This window comes from Xenopus tropicalis, chromosome 5, assembly GCF_000004195.4.
Source record: "Xenopus tropicalis strain Nigerian chromosome 5, UCB_Xtro_10.0, whole genome shotgun sequence".
Lineage (NCBI taxonomy): Eukaryota > Metazoa > Chordata > Amphibia > Anura > Pipidae > Xenopus > Xenopus tropicalis.
Window position 1 is genome coordinate 89,751,007 of NC_030681.2, and position 24,251 is coordinate 89,775,257.

The following is a 24,251-nucleotide window of genomic DNA, read 5'->3' on the forward strand; positions in this document are numbered from 1 at the left end:
TTGAATGACCTACCAACAGACCCCTTCCCAAAACACAGCTATATGCTTAAATGGGAAAGGATATGTGCAACAGAAATATCATTGGAGGAGTGGGAAGTAATGTGGGATAATGTTAGACGAAATGTATCCTGTGTTAAGCAACTAGAAAGTATCTACAAAACCCTACTCTTCTGGTACTATACACCAGAAAAACTGCACAAAATATATCCAAACACCTCACAAATGTGTTGGAGAAACTGCGGGGAAATTGGGACATTGCAGCACATAATGTGGTACTGTCCGATTATTAACGTTTTTTGGAGAAGCATAGAGGAATTAGTACATAAGGTCTTTTTTCAGGAAATCAAATTAGATATTCTCTCTACACTAGCCGGAAAACCCATGGACTATGTAACGGCTAATGAACAGAGACTGTTGAACTACATCTTGACAGCAGCACGACTTGCAATCACGCAAATCATTTTCAATATCTACCAACTAATTGAAAAGTAATCACGTTTTGCCTAGGACAACTCCTACTGACTTTTACATGAACGCGCCAGCTTTTAAAGAAGAAGGAAAGGTAAAAACTTTATCAGAAAGGTCAATGTAAATACAGCCATAAGCTGAACTGAGTCCTCTATCTAAAGAAAGACAGAATTTCTTTTCTCCTTTTGTGTAAACATCAGACTTCCTCTTTCTCAGAAAAAGCCTTCATTCCCAGGGCCAGAGTATTTGCAGCTCTCTCCTCTCTCCCTTCTCCTGACCCCCCCCCCATAAGAATTAAAAAAACTCACTTCCCCCTCAGGAACGTGAAATGTGAGCTACCAGTCCCTAGAGCTGCAGCAGGAAGCTGTGAAGACCAAGCTAAAATGGCAGCTGCAATTTTACAGTTTTACAAAGGGAGCTTCTAGGGCTCTTTACTCAGGTATGGTAAAGCTTTCAGCAGAATAAATATAGTGTTCTAGGTGACACTAATGTGATGAATCTATTGGCAGTAAAATGCCAAAATGACTTTCCCTCTCCTTTAAATGCTGAAATTTGAGTTTTTCACGCTTTGAGTGATTGTATTTTTAAAATTTCCATAAAAATGTAAATGTTGACAAATCAGCCCCTCAGTATTTTAGCTAACAGAAGGCTGCATGTTTCTGTTTTAATTGGTAATCAGCAGAGATGCATGCTGCAGAACTGCATTTGTTTCTATGCAGACATAACATGTATACAAGCTGATTAATAATCAGTCATACAGTATGTATAGTTTATTTTTGGTCGGTTTTAAAGAGATCGGGTAGCAATGTTGAGTGCATTTTACAGTAACCCAACACAGTGCTATAGATAGAAACTTTCCTTAACATTTGTACATAACACAAGTAAGCTGTACAGCCAAGCACGAGATATATCACCATAATCCATAACTAAAGGGATACTATCATCACTTACAGCTCAAACTTGTAGCTTGTACTTTCTAATCTGTGTCTGGCAAGATTTTTGTTTTTTGTAGAAACCAGATTGGCATCAATTTGCTCAGCCACATTCACTTGCAACATATTCCTTGGTTTTCTTTCATTCCACCAACATGCTTTTGGATGCCGGCATGAATAAATCAACAGCTTCTTCAGTAGTTGGCATTATTTATTATTAATAATAAATTATCCTATTTAGTGTTTAATGCATGCTTTGCTTAGCTAGTTTCTAAGCTTCTTTCAAGCTGCATGTGTTGAGTAAGGAGCTAAATGAGAAGTCAAAATACTTTGATGCTTCTGTACCACTTTGGGCCATGAGTGACTGAGATACTTTTTGGGATAACTGGATAACATTGTAAGCAACTTCTGATACACAGCTTTTAATAAGCAACATGCAAGAAAAATTCTGACTCTCTTACAGATAAAATCACTGTAACTGTATTTCTGCAGAGGCTCATTGTTGCCATCTTCTTCAGCACCTGGCGTCTTCTCTTCATTCTGGGAAGGTGCATGTGCAGTAGAGTGAAAGGCTGAACTTAGACGCAAAGAGGCAGCTTTTTCACTTACTGCGCAGGAACCTGTCTAGAAAGACGAGCCGGAAAGAGACAAAATTTAAGTGACAAATAAGCTCCTACATAAATACCCAGTGCAGTTGTAAGTGAACAGGGCAGCAGCTCAGGGTATCAGATAAGTGTTATAATCACTGGGAGGGGCTTAAAATCCCCCCCCCCCACTCCAGTAATTATATCTTTCCATCCCCTTTAATGGAGACATATCCTATAACAATTATGAATGTGCCAGTGAATTATACTCCTCTAGATATAGAAGGATTGTGCTTAAAAATGTTGTGTTTACTAGAACTGATTTTTTGAGAAATTCCACAAAAACCCCCCATCTGTTACACTTTCTGCTGGCTGAATTCTCTGGATGTGCAGGTGAGCCAGCGGCCCTCAGTACAGGCACTGTAGGATAGGAACCAATCAGCAGCTAGGCTGACCTGATAGGGAACTGAAACCTGTCTGTGCTTGTGTGACTGCAGGGCTGTGATTGGATCTCCCCCTCCTACTGTAGTTCTGGCAGGGACCGTTAGGACACGCCCACTCTTCATTTCACATACACAGAGAAGCAAGAAGATCTATAGGGAGCTCCAATAAAGGGGCCATTGTTACAGATAGGATTAATGTTTAGTCCAAAGGGAAACCAGCACCATATATTATTCATAATTGCCTACAAAATTAGGGGTTTTCCCATTTATCTAATATGTCTCCTTTAAGTGCAGAAGTAGGCCTGTTGCAGCCAGGACCGTGTGTTGCTAGGCAACGTGTTTTTTTTTTCCATAATGTTACATTTACCATGGTGTTTTGGTACTTCTGTGCCAAAGCCCACTTAGGAGTTAAATGGATATGGTGGCAAAGCTATTTGTGGTGCAACAGGAACGAACTGGTCTACTTTTCACAATCTACACAGTCCTAATGAAAAAGCTAAATCTAAAGGTAATGCTTGGTAGTTCCACAAGATGGCGCTGAAGCATCTTTACATAAGAGCTAAATGCAAAGACAGCAAATCGGCTTGAAACAAAATCTAGATAACACTCCCTATAAGGAAATGGGCCGTCCTAATCCCCAATATATTTCTTGGCCATAAACCTAACTAGGCGACCTTCTTGTCCCACAAGCCCATATTAAATAGTACAGTTCTCCGAAAAAAAAAAAACTGTAGGACCCAGACTCCTTTGCTGCCATCTCCTCCCCATCCTGGCCTGGGAGGAGCTCTGAAAGCTGTGGGAGGCAGGTCCAGCCTCAGACTTAGGGAATTGTTGCGCGTTAGTGAATGTAGTGGAAGCTGCTAAAGCTGCTGGAGGGGGAGTTTGACGGTGTGGGATCCAGTTTACAACCCAGACAGACGCACACAATAAGCAGGATCCCCTGCTGCAGGGTTACAGGATAAGCCGCTCCATCCCAGCGAGCAGCTGTCACACAAGGAAATCTGTCTGCTTGCCCGGCTGGCACACAAGGGAGAGGATGGTTACAAAGGTGTTTAGTCTCTTTCTTCAGCTCTGTTATTGTAAGTAATGCCCAGCGCTGGGGTACAGTTAACTTACCCTTTACTTCCATGGTTTGCATGGTAGCACATTTATATTGCTTGTCTGCAATAGTTGGCACGCACAGCGCAATTTTGCGCACTTTTGAATGAAACGACTTGGACATCACCATTGCAGTGCTCACCGCTGTATAAGCATGTCAATAGCAAGGGGAAAGCCAGAGTTGGGGTCACCCCACTGTATGGGGTTTGTTTAGAAATGGCTCCCAGTAGTCAGACTAAGCCTGGAGATTCTACTATATACTTTGTGCCAGTTGTAGCGTCATCCTGTTAGATGGCATCACTAGGCAGGCTCTGTACTTTAATCTAACTCGTGTGTGCAACTACCACCATAAACACAGCAGTTTCTGCACTTTTAGATTTTCTGTTCCTCTGTGTGAGTAGAATGCTACTGTCACTTTGGCAATAAAAATGATTGTGGCCTCTAAAGCTTGCTATACACATACAGTTACTGTCGTATGCCAGGCAGTCATAAAAATGATTGGTGTATAGTCATTAACATAAAGACTGATATCTTGCAAAAAACTAGCAGAAAAGAGCTGTCATCCAGACAGGCCATGCACACAGAGAGCAGTCCTATTTTGATTTAAAATGTCATTAACTGAAAAGATTGTTTATTGTTATTGCAATGTTAGTATTAAAAATAGTATTTACTGTATCTGAATGATTGCAATATCCATGGCTCAGTAATATCTGTCCAGATGGTTTGAAATCAAACACATCATATGAAACCTTATATCTGACAAAAATATTTGTATGTCTGGCTATCTTAAGATTTGTATGACTGAAAACATCAGGCGTTAGGTGCCCACTAAGGACAATGTCACATGTCACTTGAATCCAAACCCTTGCTGCTCACCACAGTTCTTTTTCTATTGATACAAATAAAAAGTACTTAACTATGTATATAGTTACAAGACCAGAGCCCATCAGGTTCAACCCTTCCCTGAACCAAAACTATTGTCTGAAAACATGTTAGTGTGTGCGTTGTCTGGTTATGACTGCATTTTTACTTTATATCCACACCTTTCTGCCCCAGAATATGTAAGTGATGTCATTATAAACACATGAAGGCCATACATTGTAAAATTTGCTTTTGGCAAGGTTGGCAAATGAACAAATCTTTCCCCCAATATGCCCACCTTGGGTGGGTGATATTGATGCGACAACTGCATCAATGAGCCAATGAGGTTCTTGATCTTGATCCCTAGGGCCAAACAATTGCATTGTAATGCCACCCTCTACCTATATTGTACTGACTTAGTCTGCAGGCCTGTGGCATTAGCCCCTACACTGGCATCAGCCTTCTTCCTTGGCTGCACTCGGAACCATTGCATCCACCCAAGTGCAGGCACTAAAATCAGATAGATGTCAGTGCAGCTACTAACATCAGATAGATGTCAGTGCAGCTACTAACATCAAATAGATGTCAGTGCAGCTACATTTAAGTATGCATTACCTTACTGACATTAAACTATGCATGCCTGCACCTGGGCTGACGCAATGGGTCTTCTACAGCCTGAGGATCAGCCCCATGTGGCATTATGCTTAAGGTCAGTTATTGTTGTAAATAGCCTCTTTCATGTGACAGCAGAACTACAGCTCCTATCCTCCCACACCACTGGCTTAGCTATAAATGTGGAGAGTTGCAGCTTTGTACCGGAAAATTAAAATTAGTCTGTCCTTGGTCTAAATGTCGTGAAAGAGACACAGTGATGTTGAACCCAGCCTAACAGTACGTCAGAAATGTCTTTTATAGCTTGAACCATTCTCGTTCTGTAATAAAAACCTATGGCTGTTCTCTATGAGAATACCAACCACATTTTCCTTAGTGTAAGATTAGACATTTATAAACATAGCTTGTTACACACTGCATTATTTGTAAATATCACCATTTATTCAGCTTTATGTGTTTGTTTTGGTATAAATGAGTTGACTAGTTTGTTTCTTGGGAGACTGCATCCTAGCAACAGCTGTAAGAGATAAGAGGCCTCCCAGATAGTACATCTGTGTGCTGACCAGGGGGTGGGAGCACTAGTGTACTAGGTCATACAAGCCAAACGAGCAGCACACAAGCGCCTCCTCTATTTACATTATGTTCAGCTGGGAGTAGAAAGGAGGCAGTTGCTCGATTGACTGCTCACTTCCTCTGTGCTTTTACTGGGAATTTTGGTTTGAGCGTGCTCTGGTCTTATCAAATGAGGGAAAGAACTGTACCAAAAATATGAAAAACAATGTCTCTTGTTCTATTCAGTACCTCAGTGTCAAATGTAAACATCAGGAGAAATACGATTACACATCACCAGTTGTGCCTTATAATGCTAAAAATTATAATGCTAAAAAATTCTCAAGCTAGCTTGAGAATGGGTCCGGAGGGGCCCGAAACGTTGCTCTTGTTTTTTGTATGTACTTGGGCAAATAAAACAGTATCTAACCACACAGCCTGTGCATGGCCCTAGCCACTTATAGGGGACAGAATAACATACTGTTAACATATTTGCTAATTCTGTTTTATAATGCAGGTATGGGATCCATTATCCAGAACGTTTCAGTGCCATCTCCCATAGACTCCATTATAAGAAAATAATTATAATTTTTAAAAATTCATTCCTGTTTCTCTGTAGTTATAAAACAGTACCTTATACTTGATCCGAGCTAAGATATAATAAATAATTATTGGGGATAAAACAGTCCTATTGGGTTTATTTAATGTTTTAATGATTTTTTTTAGTGATTTCTTGTATGGAGATCCAAATTATAGAAATATATCTGAAAAAACCCAGGTCTCGAGCATTCGGGGTAACAGGTCCCACACCTGTATATGGATATTTCTAATATATGACTGTATGAAGATCTTTCTACCCAGAAACAACAACTTCTTCAAGCATTTTCATATTTTTCACTCTGTTCTTTAAGGTTGCTGTTCCCTTTGCAGTCAGAAGACCAGGGGTGTTTTTTTAAACAAGAAAATAGGATAAATATCACACAATTGATTTAATGAATTACAGCTGGTTACAGATGGAAATGAGAAAACGGGACTTTGAATTTTGTAGAAAAGTGTTAGTAATCCATAATGAATAAAATATAGTGTGCTGTTTTAAAAAGTAAAGTAAAGCAAAGCTCCTTGTGTATTTTTACCATAGTAAATCATTGGCTAAATTAGCAGTTTAACAATAATCTACTGGCTGCCAGCTCACCTTCTGTGTGCCATATGATAGGGCTATAGGACTCTGTAGACTGTTTTTGTATGACTGTATTTTAATGCAATACTATTCTCAAATAAAAAGAAAAGCAACTAATGTATCAGATTGTAACAATTTAGAAAGTCAGCAACCATGTTTACTGAGCTGTAGAGTACAATGAAACCCAAACAGTAAAAACTTACTATGGAAAATAACCAATCTTTGCTGCATTTAACAATGAAATCTGGGCAAGTGAATGCAATTTTTTCTACATGGGCCCATATAGGAGCAGTCAACCCTGCAAGTGATGCGAGGTCTGGCCTGAAAGCTGCAGCACACAGAAATTTTTATTTGTGCCCTGCGACTGGTCTTCATATAACTAGTCTTTTTGTTTATGCGTAAGATTTTGTACATTGGAATTATTACATTGGAGGCAGTCCCTCCAGAATTGTATTGTTTTTGCTGAATAAGTTACTTAGCACCTGTATTTAAGAGAAAGTATGCAGACACAGGCGGCTGTGAAAAGTACTGAAAATCTCTGTGTAAATTATTTTTTCGTACAGTTAGGGGGAGACTTACTAATCCATGAATCCGAATCCCGAAAGGGAAAAAATCGGATTGGAAACTAAAATTTAGTGACTTTTTCGTCGCCATCACGATTTTTTTGTATTTGTCGCGACTTTTTCGTCTCCGTCGTAACTTTATCGTATTTTGTGCGACTATTTCGTCGCCGTCGCAATTTTTTCTAATTGAGCGATTGTAAACAGTCGCGACGGCGACGAAAAAGTAATAAAAATACAGATCATTACAAAAAAAACGCATTTGGACGCCTTCGGACCGTGCGTGGATTAGTAAATCTCCCCCTTAATGTATGGAGATCCAAATTACAGACAGTTGCCTTATTCACAAAATCCAAGCATTCTCCATACCTGTATTTAAAAATGATATATTTTGTGAACTGCACCTTTAAGGCTAATGCCATGTTTTTATGCTTATGACGGCTACATGTTGCCTGCACCCAACCGTTTTTTCGCTTGCCGAAAATATCTGCCCTGCGCCTTGTCTGACATTAGCCTTATACACTCCCACTTTCATTAACAAAACAGAATATTTAATAATTTACAGTCCTGACTTCGCTGGAGATTGTAATCTATTTTTCTTACCAATTCAGAGGCATTTTCATGAGAATTAAGTTACTTTGGAAACCCACTGAAACTCACACAGCGTCTTTGAAGGAAGGGGACCCAAGGAACATGCATTGCAAGGCATTGTGCCACACCTGGATTTTCCTTAGACTGTTCTGATATATTTATAGTATGATATAGTTATAAATCTAATAATTGAAATCTACCACTGTATCATAACTTGTGTTAAACCCTGCATTTGTCAATTTTTCTTTATTCCCTTGTTTCTTTATGCGTTTAAGTTTTCTCTTTATGTAAGTAAAATTTTTGATCAAGAAAAAAAAAAAACTTAACATTTGATTTTTTTTTCTCTTTTCCAGAAATGAGAATTGACATGAGCACTAGAAACACATACTCTAGAAATGAAGAGAGCAACGAGCATTTTAGGAGGAGCCCAGAACCTCCAAGAGAAACAAGCAGCACACAAACTTACATTGCTAAAAAAGGAACACACAGCAAAATGAAGGAAAATGAAGATCTTGACACAGGAATTAGCAGAAGAACATCAAGTAGCCATGATCTTGACCAAAGCAGGAGCTCAGATTGTGATAAAAACAGTGATTCATATTATTCTGATGATTATGATGCAACATATGGGTCTGACCGGTCACAAACACCAAGCACTACAAGATCTCCTCATACCAAAAAAGTGGTCCATAAAATAGGATCAGTTACACCTTTAAAAAACCAAGGTAAGCATATAAATATTTTAAAATATTATATTCACTTGTGTATTGCATTCTATTTTCAGAAATTGGGGTGGATTTACAAACATGTAGTGCAGTTGCCAACAGCAACCAATCAGCAATTCATTTTGAACAGTATTTCTAATAGATGGAAAATATAAGCAACTGCACTATATTTATAAATACAGACTCTTAAAAATTCTCTATCTTTGTACTGCATACCGTCTTGCATATGTAAATAATTTGTTTTTTTATGCTATATATGTTTATGTTATGGTTTATAAATTGCACGTACATATCCCAACATATATTTGATTATCATAAAATGAAACAAAAGGAATACATATGAAGCGGTCTCTGCAACTGTAATGATTTATTTGTGGTTATCATACAATGTAACTGGCACTCCTGGGCCTCTATAACAACGGTAGCCTGGTGCTCGATCCTCTAGGGTGATGGACTTCCCCCATACAATAAAGCAAGGAAACCAAGGTACCGGCAGATGCAAGGGAACTAGTGTTTATAGTGTCTTGGGGTGTGCCCATTCTTTTACACCTGATGAAGGGGCACACCCCCAAAAGTTGTGTTCTGTTTATGACACAATATACTAGTTCCCTTGCATCTGCCTTGGAGTGTGGGTACCTTGTTTTTTTTGGTTATAAAGACAACACATTATATGAATGAACAAATGCTAATATTTGTTTTGTGTAGGCTGGGGTGTAACCTATCCTATATTGTATGCATATTTGATTTACAAAATTGGTTCATTTGGTCATACACAGGTCTGACCAGTTGAAAACAGAATAGAAAATAAATTTAAATTGCCAAAATTTCAAAAAAAAGTCTTTTAGTACTGAGATTAACTGGATGTCTTTTCTAGGAATATTGTTTTCTGGGTGTAACCAAGCTAAAGGCTATAACTAAATATTTGGCCTTTTTCACTAATCGCCAATTAGATACCCCTTTAAGATTATCAAATATTCTTCACTAAGGGAAAGGGTATAGTGGTACAGGTATAGAATCTATTATCCAGAATGTTTGGGACCTGGGATTTTATGGATAAGGGATCTTTTCATAATTTTGATCGTCATCAGTCTGCTAAATATTATTTTAACATTAAAGGAGAAGGAGAGGCTAATCAGTTAATCAGTTACCCAATAACCCCTGGCCAGTGCTCCCGTTAGGAGAAAACTGCACCGACCCAGGGTGAATGCTGATCACAGTTAACTTGCTAATGGTAAATTAAGGAGATTTTTTTGTTACATATACTGTAGTATAAATACATATATCATAAATACTGCAGTGATGCGTCTTCCCCTTCTTCTCCCCCTCCATACATACAGCCTTTTATCAGTGTCTAGCTTTGTTTAATTACAGATGTCCTTCCAATAAGTTACAGTTAAGAATTTTTTTTTTTTTTGGAAATCACCCTCAAATATTCTACACTGAGCTACTAAAATCAGCTACTTTTTCAGGACTATTAAACAGCAAAAAAATAGCCTGCCATAGACAATACTGAGAAATGCCTCTGCAAAAACACGTAAAGAAAATTATCAGTAAATGATCAGCATTGTATATTTTAGTAGCCAGGACAAGTAGCTGCCACTAGTATCTCCGTGTGTCTTCACCTTAAAGCCAGGGCCGCCATCAGGGGGGCACAGGGGGGACAGTTGTCCCGGGCCCAGACGATGGTTGCTTTAAAGGGGGCCCGGCTGTGATACAGTTTTTTAGCTCAGGCCCCCTTTAAAGAACTCCGGGCCCTGTCATTGGTTCATTGGTGGCCAGCGGGAAATTTGATCCGTCCGTACGCACGGGGCGCAACCTTATAAAATGTTCACAAGCAGCACGAAGCCGGCACATATCGAGAGGATGCAGGAGAAGGAAGTCACCGGTGGGGGAGCTGGATGCTGGAGGAAGCCGCAGGGGAGTCGGAGGAAGTAGCTGGGGTGGAGACTGGGGTGGAGGCTGGGGTGGAGGGTGGGGAGCCGGAGGAAGTCACTGGGGTTGGAGCTGGAGGATACTAGGGGGAGCCGCATCAGGATTCTGGTGGTAGCTGGGGGGAAGCCAGAGGATGCTTGGTGGGTGGGAGCTGGAGGATGCTGGGAAGTACTCTGGGGGGGGTGCTGGAGGTTTCTGGTGGGAGCTGGAGGATGCTTGGGGGGGTGGGAGCTGGAGGATGTTGGGAAGTACTCTGGGGGGGAGCTGGAGGTTTCTGGTGGAAGCTTAGGGAAAGCCGGAGGATGCTTGGGGGGGTGGGAGCTGGAGGATGCTGGGAAGTACTCTGGGGGGGGAGCTGGAGGACTGGGGAGGGGGGGAGCTGGAGGACTGGGGAGGGGGGTAACTGGAGGATGCTGGGGGGCCCTGGCTACCAATGTTTTAGGGGGCCCTGGCTACCAATGTCTGTGTGTAGTTTGTACTGATGGGGAGGGGTCATTGGGGGGCAGGGTGTGGGAGGCCCGGAAAATTTTGTTGTGAGGGGCCTGTGATTTCTGATGGCGGCCCTGCCTAAAGCTCTAGTGTATTTCCTGCATTCTTCATATCTATGCTCACTCTAACCTGTAACAAGCTTCAAGGTACACGCAGATGAGAAAAACATGTATTCTTGACATAGATAACTAGCTAAATTTAACAACATTTTTTGTTGCTTCTTTTTTAGGTTTAAGAAAAGTTGGGTGCAAGTTTCCATTAAATAAAAAAGAAGGAAAATGGGGGATCCGCTCACAAAGCCTTAACAAGGAGTCTCCTTCAAAGGACATAGATCTTGTTACTAAAAGAGTCCTCTCCGCTAGACTATTGAAAATAAATGAGCTTCGAAATGAATTGACAGATCACCAGACTAAGTTGAAGGAGCTGCAAAACGAAAATAAAATTCTAAAAAGATTGCAGTTTAGGCAAGAAAAGGCACTGACAAAGTTTGAGGACACAGAGAATGAAATCTCACAGCTTATATCCCGACACAACAATGAGATTCGAACACTTAGAGATCGCTTACGGAAATCCCAGGAGAGAGAACGAAATATGGAGAAGAGACTTAAGGATGCAGAAGAGGAGCTGTACAGGACAAACAACACCTTAAAGAAGTTGAAGCAGCTTTCTGAAAACAGAAACCTTGCTGAGCGTGAAGAGCTAACTAAAAAACTAGATATTATGGAAAGCAAACTGGATGAAAAGGAGAGAAGGGTCAAGGTATGTTTGGTAATACTGTGCATAAATACACTCAGAAGGAAGATTTTATATATATATAATATATACATTTGTTGATCATCTTCTGAGCTGCATTTTTATTGCCATATTTCTCCTAGAATGGCCTGTGACAAACAAAATCTATATTGTGCCATTGCGTGAAAAACCTAGCATGGTTAGGGAATCGGCCAAGTGAAAGTGCTGTTAGTCTTATATATGTAAAATATGCAATGGATTGGTGAGAGTTAAATCTTTGTCTCTTGGTATAGGTAAAGATGTGTGTGTTTATGTCTGTGTGTTTATATTTGAGCTGGTTCTCGTGATGTGTGTTTTCATTTATATACGCAGTGCTGTATAGCGTTACAATGTAGAAAAATACACACAGGGACGACAAGCATTATAATAAATAACTATTAATATTAACATAACATGATTTAACTTGATGTAAGTGCCATTTTGTAAAAGACAGTAGGAAGGAGGTCCCTGCCCCATAGATCTTACAATCTAAGTGTATATATAATATATAAATTATCCTGGTTTAGCCCACTGCATGGGTGCCCAAATGACGTTAAGAGTCACTCACTTATTGACAAATAAGTGGGTCTTTATGTGAGTGTCCAATTTTTCCAGAGCCAGGCCAGAATGTACATGCACCCAAGTAGCTCTTGTGCCCACTAACCTTCCCTCGGTTCTTGAAGCAGTTTACTACACCGCACCAACTACACCCCTATTGCTAACCAAACCTCTCTTCTTAACCCTCATCACAACAGCCACCTGGACACATGCTCACCTGCATCCCACTTCCCTCCCTCTTACTCAGGAAATTGAAGGAACAGAGCCTTTGCTGCATTGGCATTTGCCTCTTCTGCCTACCTCTAGTTCTGGCAGCAAATTTTACTATTGTAGTAAATTTAATTTACCATTACATTTATGTGTATGATGTGGAGTCTGTAACATTTCTATAGAAACTGCTTATGGGCCTGTCTGCTTCTTTAGGACCTAGAATGTTTGCTTTTAAGGGCTGCGGCACACGGGGAGATTAGTTGGCCCCAACAATTCTCCCTTGTCGTGGGCGACTAATCTCCCCGAAATGCCATCCCATCGGCGAAAATGCAAATCGCCAGTGGGATGGCATATGCGGACGCCGCAATTTCCCGAAATCGCGGAAGTTTCCTCTCAAGGCAACTTCTGCGATTTCTGGAAATCGAGGTGCGCGTATGCCATCCCACCTGAAATCGGCCAATCGATCAGGCAGGTTTAAAAATGAGTTGGATCGGGGAGCTTAGGGGCCCATTCATGAAATCTCATTTTTTCTAATTTATAGAACTTTTGGTTATGTCCATAATATTTTAGTTAAATTTCAACAACTTTTTCGTGGTTTTTGTTAACTTCCACAAATAGGTCATAATTTTTGCAACGACTACAAACATTTCGGAATTCATTCAAGCTTTGGTATCGTTGCTATCTTTTGGCCAGGTTGGATCTGTAGAGTGCCACTGAGTCATATGGAAGGCTTCCAAAATCATGCATTAAAGGTTTCAAAGCCAGAAACAGGTTTCATTCGGATCCAAAAATGTTGTGACTGTCGGATCGCAACCACAATATTTTCGTACGACCGAGAAAATAATTTTCATTACATTTTCGAACTTCAGAAATGATCGTGGTTACTCCGAATTTTTTCCAGTCGTGCTTTTAACCACCCAAAATTTGTGGTTTCATGATGGACCCCATAGTGTTGCACTTGACACTTTGAATTTATTACACTTGAATTACGCGCAAAAAGCCTGCCAAAAAATTTTGCATTATATTATCTTGTTTTGTTTTTTATGTTAGGTATGTAGAGCATTGCTGTAAACAAATCCGGTAATTATTTGAATGCTTTCTCATTTTAATCAGTTGATTTTGTGTCCCTTGATTTATTTGTTTTAGGACTTGGAAAAGAATTTAGAACTGACACAAAGCAGTTTTCAGAGGCAGTTGCTTTCAGAAAAGAAGAAAGCTCACGATGCACAAGAAGAAAATAAGACATTCCAAGAAGAGCTCCAAAGGCTTACGCAAAAACTAAAGGTGAATGTTACTAAACAATAACAAGTAATGAACCTCTGTTTAAAATGTAGTTAATATGTGTAATCTTTAAAAACTAGATTTTTTAAGGGAAATGCGATTTTCCAGTAAAAAGCAATGTTAGAGGCAAAGAGGAGTGCTTGTGAGTGGGGGTGGTCAGAGTAAAGAGTATAGGAGTTTGCAAGGCTTGATGATAATGATAGATGAAAGTGAAGCCATAGAAGCCATAGTGGTATTGCAGTAGAGAAAGTAAAGTAAAGGGAAAACAGGAAAGTATGCAAAAGTGAAATGCAGTAGACGTTGAGTAAGGAAGAACAGAATAGATGTTAAGATCGGTGGCAAAGGCAGAGCTTTTCTGTGAGTGAGCTTTTCTTTGAGCTCCCACAGATGGCTGGAAAGAGGTACACTTGGAAGTGCAGTTGTGAGTCATTTTTAAGCTGGCATTATGTCCCAACGGAGAATAGAAGTAAAGAACATTGCTGAAAAGAAGAGTGTAAGGAGAATGGAGACTCTAAAATACAGAAGAGAAGGGTAGCTTATGCAAAGAGGTGGGATAATAAGAAAAGCATGGAGAGAAGTGGACAGTAGAAGAGGATGGCTAGGGAAAAGAAAACAAATGGGTTATGGCAGAGAAGAATACAGGAGAGAGTTGGATGCTGGTGACAGGATTTAGAGCAGAATATATGATATGACACATATGATATAGTTAGATTGCTCATCTGAATTCCAGAAGGAAGGCTGATTAGGGATGCTAAAGATAAACAGGGAAATTAAACTGAAGTGAGAAAAGAAAGGAGGGGAAAAAGAAGGAATAAGAGGGGAACAGATAGTGAAAGAGAGAAGGAGAGGAGAGGGAAGCAAAGGGGAGAGAAAGAAGGAAAGAAAAAAATGAAAGGGAGAAAGTTTATGGTGCTTCAGAATAATTTGCACATAGAGAGAGGCAAAAGGAAGAGAGCAGTTCTGCACGTTGTTTTAGAAGCTTAAAATCCAATCGGTGAAACCTCTGTACACCCAAATCGACCAGATCTTAAGGAAGTTGGGGGATTTATTTAGCAAAAATGCTATTTTGTCCTCAAAGCACCTATTGCTATTTACTCTGGCTATCATGATGGTTTCCCTTTTAGCTCCCTTAGATAAACCAATACTGGCTGCTTACTCTGACACTTCTGAATTAGTTAGAAGCATATTAGGTCATGTATGGATTCAAACAAACTGTCCAACTGATGGTTACCTAGTAAGGGCTCAATTGTACATAGGTTTCTAAAGGTTAGAAAATATCTTGACTGAGGACTAAATTGGGCTGTGGATGCAGTCCTCTTCCAACTCTTTTACAGGTTCTCTTTTGATCAAATTGTTGGAATGTGACCACACCATTAGATTAGCACAATATGGCCTTATATCACTGTGTTAAGTTAATTCTTTTCTCTTTATGCCACCTGTCATGAACACTCCACTCTCAGACACGCCTGACACAGGGACGGGGAACCAAGGGGTTACACTCAGTCACCTTTCACACAGGTTAGACTAACATCAAGCACCCCCAAACACACCACCGCCCAAATAACTATTCGCTGCCACCATCTATCATTAACAGGCGAAAGAAACCTAATACACAAATATATCACACAAGCTTTCTTACTGTAGTTAGGGTTAACTTTAAACTAATTCCACAAGCACACTAGCAGCCACAGGTTTAATATTACAGTCAAACCCACTCTCCTGCTAGCAATCAACTGGTTAATGAGCCTTTACACAGAACTTGCCCTCTACTCAATACACATACAACTAAGCAGTTACTACATTTAGGCCCGAGCATTTATACAAGGTACGTGGGGATCTTTATAGAGCCAAAGGACAGAACTTATTCAATTTTATATTTAATATTACAAAGGTAAACCGTGCATTTGAAAAGGTTTTACAAAAAGAGACATATACATACAAACAAACAGTAAATAAAATAAAAGGAAATAAAACACAGAGAAAACCCTATATATGTTACCTAGTTATCTTTTGTGTCCTCCTGAGGCAAGAGTTTGCCTATCCCCCAACATAAGTTGAGACCTCCAGAATGAGCTAACTAGTACCTGGGTCTGTGCCCTTTTTATCCTCCTGCTGCGCCCCTCCCTCATTACTGTATTCATGAGGAGGGAGTGCCCAGGAGCTTGTCACATGACCTCCCCTGTAGAGAGCTGTACTTCTAATGCCAGTTTCTTGTCATATAATAATGGTACTTGCCAGTATCCAATATTATTATGAAAATAGGGGCTTGTTTTAACCCATATGTGGGTGATCAAAATTATACCAAAAATGAGGGGTGTCTCATGTCCCAGTCCAGAAACTATCCCTCCTAACTGGTGGGTATAGGCAGTCCCTGTTTGGTATCATTGGGAAGCCTGGGACCTCCTCATAAAACAGCCAGAGTTCCAGGAGCCTGGGGAAGGACAGGCTGCAACGCTGGCTGTCTCCTGCCCAGCCAGAGTTCCAGGAGCCTGGGGAAGGACGGGCTGCAGCAATGGCTGTCTCCTGCCCAGCCAGAGTTCCAGGAGCCCGGGGAAGGACGGGCTGCAGCGCTGGGTGTCTCATGCCCAGCCAGAGTTCCAGGAGCCTGGGGAAGGCAGGGGCTGCAGCGCTGGGTGTCTCATGCCCAGCCAGAGTTCCAGGAGCCTGTGGAAGGCAGGGGCCGCCGCAGCGCTGGTTGTCCCCTGCCCAGCCAGAGTTCCAGGAGCCTGATGAAGGTCAGGCAGCAGGGCTGGCTGTCTCCTGCAGCCCAGGGCCTCCTTGGGACGATGTGAACCTTAAAGCAAAGGAGATATGGATCCCTTTTTATAATCCATATTTCTGTATGCTGTTCCCTCCTGCTGTTCTTCTAGGTCCACACTTGTCTTCTTTGATCAACAGATCAAAGAAACCAAAGGCCCCCATTGATTGTAAATTGAAGGAAACAAAGTCATAGTAATAATGAAATTGTAAAACAACTAATGTTTTTTCAAATTAAAACAAGACCAGTTATTCTTTTTAGCAACACAAATCTCAGAATTTAAAGCAGGTTTTATAACCTACATTTAGGGTACCTACCTACCTAACTAATTTAATTTGGTTAATAACTGTTGAAATTCTCTGTGTTGTATAATCCATGTTATTGATCCATGGTTTTTTGTTAGGAAAATTGCTTTCACAAAATTAGTTGCCATCGCTCCCCTGTGTACAGTATTATTATACACAGCTTATTATACAGCTTATTATATTTCCATGTATCTTTTAATACAGGAAAAGGAACGGGAGCTTCATGCAAAAAATATATATGCTTATCGCTTGTCAAAGCCGTTGCCAAAGAATAACACAGAAATTACACCAAGAAGGAAAGGTAATTATCACCTTAGATCATAGTGCACCCTGTGTTACTTAAAGGAGAATGCAAGTCAAAATGTAAAAAGCATACTGCCCAATAGTCCTCCTATTGTTTAGTAAAAACGCCACACTTTTGGCTCACCTAATGAAATATTTACTCAGTCACACTTACTTCACATTTTCTAGAACAGGCAGCCATCTCTAAAAAGGTATTCTCCCTTCCTTTCCCTCCTTGCTTCATACTGCACATGTGTTTCATTCCCTCCCCCCCTCCCCTCTGCCAGATCCGCTTCTGATTGGCTGGTGGGCATGTGTAGCTCAGAACAGGAGACAGGATCAAGTTACACACATGCTCAGAGAATAGGAAGGCTGCCGCTGGCACCTACAGGATGGGAAGAGATATTTCAGTGATGTCACTGTAGGCTTCACACCGCTGTAGGCTGCCAGCACCATATCTCAGAGAAGCAAGCAGGGATCTGGGAATTTAGATGCAGTAAGTACTTAAAAAGAATGCCTTTAGACTTACTTTTAATCTATATTAACCTTTCATTGTCCTTTAAGCTAAATATATCTGTACATATTCCATATTATAATTTTTAAACAAGCACTTTACCAGCAGTGACAAAAACAGGGTCATTAATGCAAATAAATACCAATAAATGTAACCTTTCTCTAATGACCAATATCATTTTAATTACTGCAACTTAGTAACTGTACAACGTGATGCAATAGGTAATAATATATTCTTATCCATTAACCTTTTAAAGGTTTAGTTTTAGTTCTTACTCAGGCTAAAGCCTAGTTTAACATTACAGAAGTACTGCTCGGAGCTTAAAGTGGCAATGTGTGCTACATTATAAATGTTATACTTCTACCACCACATGAGGCCTTTCCTTTATAGCATGTACATCACTACATTCAGGAAAAGACCGACTACAGTAGTACATTGATCTCTATTGTAGGCTCCTAAAACCTACTAAGGCTGTCTTAATCTGTGGGAAGTTGATCAGTTTTATTCACACACTTCCATGTATTTGCATGTGCAGACATCAGAACCAAGCCCATTTGCAGGAGCTGGGTAAGCTGTCCTGTTGTTACTTTGTTGCACACCCCTTCCTTTAATTGGACCCAGAACAGAAATATTTGACAAGAGTTCTGCACATTATAGTTCTTGCTATTGCTAAGAAACCAGCTCAACATGTCCACTGGTAATGCAATCTAATTTCTGCCTGTTCAGACTAACACTTGGTGCTATGCTTGATATGAACTACAACTCCTAGCATGACCTGCCATCTAGGTATAATGTTATCCTTTTTATTTACTGCAGCAATAGCTCTCTGAAAAGCTTCTAACAATAATACAAATAGTGTACTTTATGATGATTCCTATTGTCTGCAACAATTTCTTGCAGTTATTGCTGTTAATTTTCAGTTAATGTCTGATGCGGTACAACAATTAGCAGGAGATCCAGGTGCTTGTAGTTTTCAATCAACAGAAAAACAACCAGTTTTCTTGCCTCTCTTTGTAGCAGTTAAAGAACATATACTGCAAGGGATGCTGGAAGTTTTATTCTTTCATTAATTGTGGTAGGAACACAGAAGGCTAAGGCTGAGCATACACTGGCCAATATTGTTTGCCAGCTCTTGTATGGGGCCAAAACAGTGCCACAGATATCATTTTGGCTGACTGAAAAATCCCTTTAGGCAAGGACTACATGGGGCCTTGGTTGCAGTCATTGAAGCTCAGGTCACTCACAGCAGTCCCACAACATGGTGGTCTTGGGCTGGTACAGAATCCAAAACATAAATGAGGTTATGTAATAACAGAAACAAACAGGTCTAGTTACTTGTAGCCAATCAGCAGGTAGAATTTGCTAGTCACCAATTTAAAAGCAAACATCTTAGTGGTTGCTATGGGTTACTGCGTCTGGGAAAACTTTGTGCATTTTATTACATGCACAGTTACAGTATTGTATTCAGGCCTCGTGGTTTATGAAATAAACATGTTCACTGAATATTTCTTAAAACTTCTTAAAGGAGAAGGAAAGTCATTTTGGCATTTTACTGCCAATAGATTTGCCACATTAGTGCCGCTTAGAACACTATATTTATTCTGCACTATATTTATTCTGCAGCTGCAATTTTAGCTTGGTTTTCATAGCTTCCTGCTTGCAGTTAACAGTTATAACTCAGATCACACATTCCTAAGGGGGGGGAGAGGGAGTTCTTAGTGTCCTTGTGGGAGGGGGTAGCAGGAGAGAGGAGAGAACTGTGCAGACTCTGGCCCCAGGAATGAAGGATTTTTCAGATACCCTAAGAACATGTTTACAAAAAAGGAGACAAGAAATCCTGTGTTTCTTTTGATAGAGGACTCGGCGCAGCATTTCTGTGAGTGCTTATGGCTGTATTTACATAGACCTTTCTGATAAAGCTTACTTAGTTTTTACCTTTCCTTTTCTTTTAAAAACAAAAATAATGAGAAGCTGTGAATATATTGGGATTTTAATGTTTTTCTTACAGGGACAAGCCAAAGCACAAGCATAGGCATCCAAACAAATGAGACTGCCTTGCTGATGGAGTCTTTTCCTACTCCACCACCTCCAGTTGTTCAAGCTGATTCATTAGAGCTGACGTGTGAGGAGGCACTTAAAGTGGTAAAAAAATGTTTTAACATAATCAGGAAGATAATAAGAAACAATCTGAACTTTTTAACCCTAAGACTTTCAAGAACATAGTGGCTAGTTTAGTATTATCACAAGCTAATACATACTGGCTGTGAATTCACTAAATACTGCATTTATAAGTATCCTCCCATTTCCAACCAATGTAACTTTTCTGGCCTCTGCATCAGCATGCATAATCATGGCAGGGTATACTTTGATGTGTGCCATTGCTAAGGCAAGATCTTAGAAAGGTTGTTGTCAGGGAGTGTGTCTTGAAAATCTAGAGCAGGGATCCCCAACCTTTTATAACTGTGAGCCACATTTAAATAGAAAAAGTTTTGAGGAGCAACACAAGCAGGAAAAAAGTTCCTGGAGGGTGCCATAAGAGCTATAATTTATTTGGTAGCCCCTATGTGGACTGGCAGCCTACAGAATGCTCTGTTTGGCATTATACTGGGTTTTTATGCAAAACTTGCCTCCTTACCAGAAATTCAAAAATAAGCACCTGCTTTGAGGCCACAGGGAGCAACATCCAAGGGGTTGGGGAACAACATGTTGCTCACAAGCCAATGGTTGGGGACCACTGAGAGGTAGAGGAATGGAGAATTACAGAGGCAAACATGCTCAGGCAGCTAAGGAGTTAAAATGTTATCATCTGCCTCTCTAGAAGGATGGAACTTAACAACATTTAATACAAAATCTTCAGCTCTACAGCTTTTGTTTATGTAACATTTCATTGGCCACATCATGCTGAAAAGTGCAGTAATAGCTGGTGGCCATTGGTTGACCATCCCTGGTTATTTAAAGGACAGCAACACCAGTAAATAAAAATACCCTAAAAGCATTTACACATCATGCCCACTTAATATGCACATTCAAATATGTGGCACCATTTGATCCTTGTAATAACTGTATGTAGATTTTCTGGTTGGGCATTTGTGACAGGTAATTAATATAACAACAGAAGAAAGACAGCTGAACATAGCAGAGCTGACAACTAACATAGTGTAATTAAACCAAGACTTTTATATGACTACCGCTCAACACAGCCTGTTTGCTTTTCCACTCTAACCTGAGAATCATGCTTGCACACTGTTTCTTACAGTGTACCTGTTGACCATCCATATTGACACCAGCCCCGTCTCATTCACAGTTTTAATATCTCCTAAAAAAAACCTTTTAAGCCTTTGTAAGCTTCTGATGCCCCTGTTTACTTTTACTAACCCTTCCAATAACCCTCTGAACTACTGCTAACTCTTCATACCACTTCTTACATTTATTTTTCATTTGTAGCAAAATGATTTAAACAAGGGCTATCCAAGAAGAGGCTCATAAGCTGGATGTGTCCCTCCAAAGTATATTTGCAACCCTTTGCTGCATTGCTATAGGTTGCAAGGACTGCTTTTTATTTGTATATAATCCATTCACCTGTACATGTAATATGTCAGCTATAGCTTCTCACTACATGAGAGAACCTAAACATAACTTTTAAACCACTGTACCACACTACCGCCAATAAAACATAAGACAAAAGAACAAAATATCACACTCTAAGGAAGTAAATAACATAGAGTTACATGGAAACATAGTGTTATTTTAATCTTGCTTTCCTGTAAGGAAGAAAAGTTTCTATTGCTAGTATGATATGTAATTATTTATATATAATTTATATATAATAATTTATATATTATTTATATATAATTGCAATTCGGCACTTCTTTATTTTTGTAAAGGAGCAGAAACATCTCAAGAGGCTGCTAAAGGGGGAAGTGAAATATAAGAGAGAAAAAGAGAGAGCAGAGCAAAAAATGGAAGAAGACCGAAATGGTAAAGAACAAAATATTTTAGAAGACAAAGCACAAAAGCTACATGAAGGTAAAAACAAATTGTTGAGTGACACCATGTCCATCTTTAGTGCTATTTGGCAGAAGGTGTTAATGTCATCGATAAATCATTAGAGATGTTGTTTTGTCACTCCACATGAATTGTTTTAAAAAAACAACTTATTTTCAGTATAATTCTGTATATATAAAGGTATAGGACTTTTTATCCAGAATGCTCGGGTCCTGAGGTTTTCTGGTAAGGGGTCTTCCATAATTTAGATCTCCATACTTTGTCTTCTAAAAAAATGTTCAAACACTAAATAAACCCAACTGTTTTGCCACCAATATGAATTCATGCAATTCAGTTACCATCAAGTACAAGGTGCTGTTTTATTATTACAGATACAAAAAAATCATTTTTAAAATGAAGTCTATGGGAGGTGGGCCTTTCTATAATTTGGAGCTTTCTGCATGTATAGTATGTATATATATATATATATATATATATAAAATGCTTGTATTTAAAATTTGAGAATGCAAGTTTTATGGCTTGTTTATTATCATTTCAGAATGGGAAATAGATGAACCTGAGAGACAAAAAAATAAACTTGAAAAAGAGAACACAGAAGAGGAAAGGCATAAAAAAGAACTCTTGCTTGCTAAGATGTTTGAAATTGATAGGGAAAATGAAGGTACAGAGTACTTTGATACTTTTAAGGGTGCTTCTCAGACATCACCTTTTGAGTCATCTTTGAGAATTCATACACCAGAGACAAAATATAAAATCTACAAGCTCTCTGATCCAACTCAGAAAGTGCCCAGTGGGCTCCCAGTCCAAGGGAGCCATGAAGCCTCCTCAAAATTAGAGGCGCCAGGCCACATAAATGAAAATAGAGTTGATCCAAAGGTTGACATTTCATTTGGCAGCTATGCACCATCCTTTGGAAAAGGTAGATCAAGTGGATCAGTTCTCAATAATGAAGATTTAGATGAAACAATCATAAGCACTGCCAAATTAAATATACAAAAAGAGAGAAAGCCTAATTTAATGGAACAACTTTTTGGCAGTGGTCCGAGCACAACACTTCCCACTATAGCTAAACACAGTGACTCCAAAGCGAGCCATGATGCAAGTAGTATCCGACCATGGGAGAAAAGCAGTGAGATCAAAGTGAAAAATGATCTTTTCTCTGGAGAAGACAAAACTGGAAGCTCTAACAGACACCGTTCTCAGCTCCCGGCAGGAAGGCCTGTAGTGAAAGCTGTTGGCTCTTTTGAGGATGAAATTGAAGAAGTTGTGCTGCGTTAAATTCTAAAATTAGCCAGTGTGGTAATTTTATTTAATTGAAATATTGTTCATTTACATTTTCTGTTTAACAATTAATATGGGCTTGTTGTTTAGGGCAATGAAATGCAAGGCATTTTGTCACCCACATGAACCTTGTCCAAAGAGATATAGTGTATAATTGTACAAAAATGTGTTAGGTTGCATTTTAATGCTAATATGCAATTCTGCTAGTTGTCAAGGCTTTTCATTGTTATTTTCACAAGTTGTTCTTGCCTTGCGGGGAGCATATTTTCCTGCGGGTTACAAAACACCCCAGGTTCCATGTTCCAAAACTGCCTGTTAAGAAGTTCCCAAAAGTACTTTTGAATTCAAAACCATTGCAATCACCTTATTGAATCGTTTAATCCTGTGAAAATTTGGAACAAAGCATCCTAACACAATTGCGCAACTCATCTGCTTAGGTACAGGGGATTTCATGACCGTTCAATTCAAAAAGCTTTTTGTCGCCCATAGGGAGCGCAATTTGTCAGGGGTGGGGGGGGGGTCATCCCCAGGTTGGTATAAGGTCTGAATGATATGTACCATAAATTTAAAAATTGATTTATATGTCATAAATGATTTAGGAACACAAAGTGATACTCTGAAACAAGTCTGTTGGTTCCAATTCCTTAGTCCTAGCAAGCAAGTTAAAACGCTTCCTGACTGAGGCAGGAACTGTTCAGCCAGGGACCCTGCAGGTGTTAAACTACAACTGTATCCCCAGCTGCTGTCAGTTCTCACTGGGTTTTCTATGTCCAATTCAGTAAAACATATTTTATACTTTTTTGTGCACTTTAACATACACATATTCATATACTGTAGACCCTTAGCTGTGAAATCTGCTCTTTGGCATTACTATAGACACATGCATTTGAACACCAAGACACCAGCACAGGGGAATATGTCTGAATTTCTCATTCACTTAATGCTGCTATTGTGCGATTGTTCGGATACCCACAGAATATGGATAAAGAATCTAGGATTTGGTTTGAGATTCGTCTAAATTTGAGCACATCATGATTGGGCTGAATCCTAAGAGAGAAATGTAAAAGAAGTCATTAAGAGAAAAAATATTTTTAATGTAAAAATGTTTGCCTTTGCATGAATTTATTTTAGCTTTTGCGAACCTGGAAACTTTAGCAACCACTCCTAGTGGTGGGAGGAAGATTGTACATTTTATAGTTTTGGAATAAAACTTCTTACTAAAAAATATGTTTGCTCCAAAAGAGGAAGCCTCCTTAAAAGGGCTC

The 24,251-nt window shown here is 39.6% G+C and overlaps 1 protein-coding gene across 1 annotated transcript; it reads left to right on the plus strand.

Annotated features, from left to right (window-relative positions):
- The first annotated feature begins 3,142 nt into the window (after window positions 1-3,142).
- On the plus strand, window positions 3,143-24,056 carry lca5 (LCA5, lebercilin). The gene is made up of 8 exons (XM_002936211.5): window positions 3,143-3,506; window positions 8,229-8,600; window positions 11,251-11,780; window positions 13,707-13,844; window positions 17,109-17,205; window positions 19,709-19,842; window positions 21,585-21,726; window positions 22,244-24,056. The coding sequence occupies exons 2-8, from the start codon at window positions 8,231-8,233 to the stop codon at window positions 22,981-22,983; spliced, it is 2,151 nt and encodes a 716-aa protein (XP_002936257.3). The 5' UTR covers window positions 3,143-3,506; window positions 8,229-8,230; the 3' UTR covers window positions 22,984-24,056.
- The last annotated feature ends 195 nt before the right edge of the window (window positions 24,057-24,251 follow it).

Bases quoted from the DNA above. Each gene is read 5' to 3' on its own strand.
- lca5 (XM_002936211.5), top strand. From the start codon at position 8,231: ATGAGAATTGACATGAGCACTAGAAACACATACTCTAGAAATGAAGAG. The intron at 17,206-19,708 runs GTAATTATCACC...TTTTTCTTACAG, and splicing joins AATTACACCAAGAAGGAAAG to GGACAAGCCAAAGCACAAGC. The intron at 21,727-22,243 runs GTAAAAACAAAT...TTATCATTTCAG, and splicing joins AGCACAAAAGCTACATGAAG to AATGGGAAATAGATGAACCT.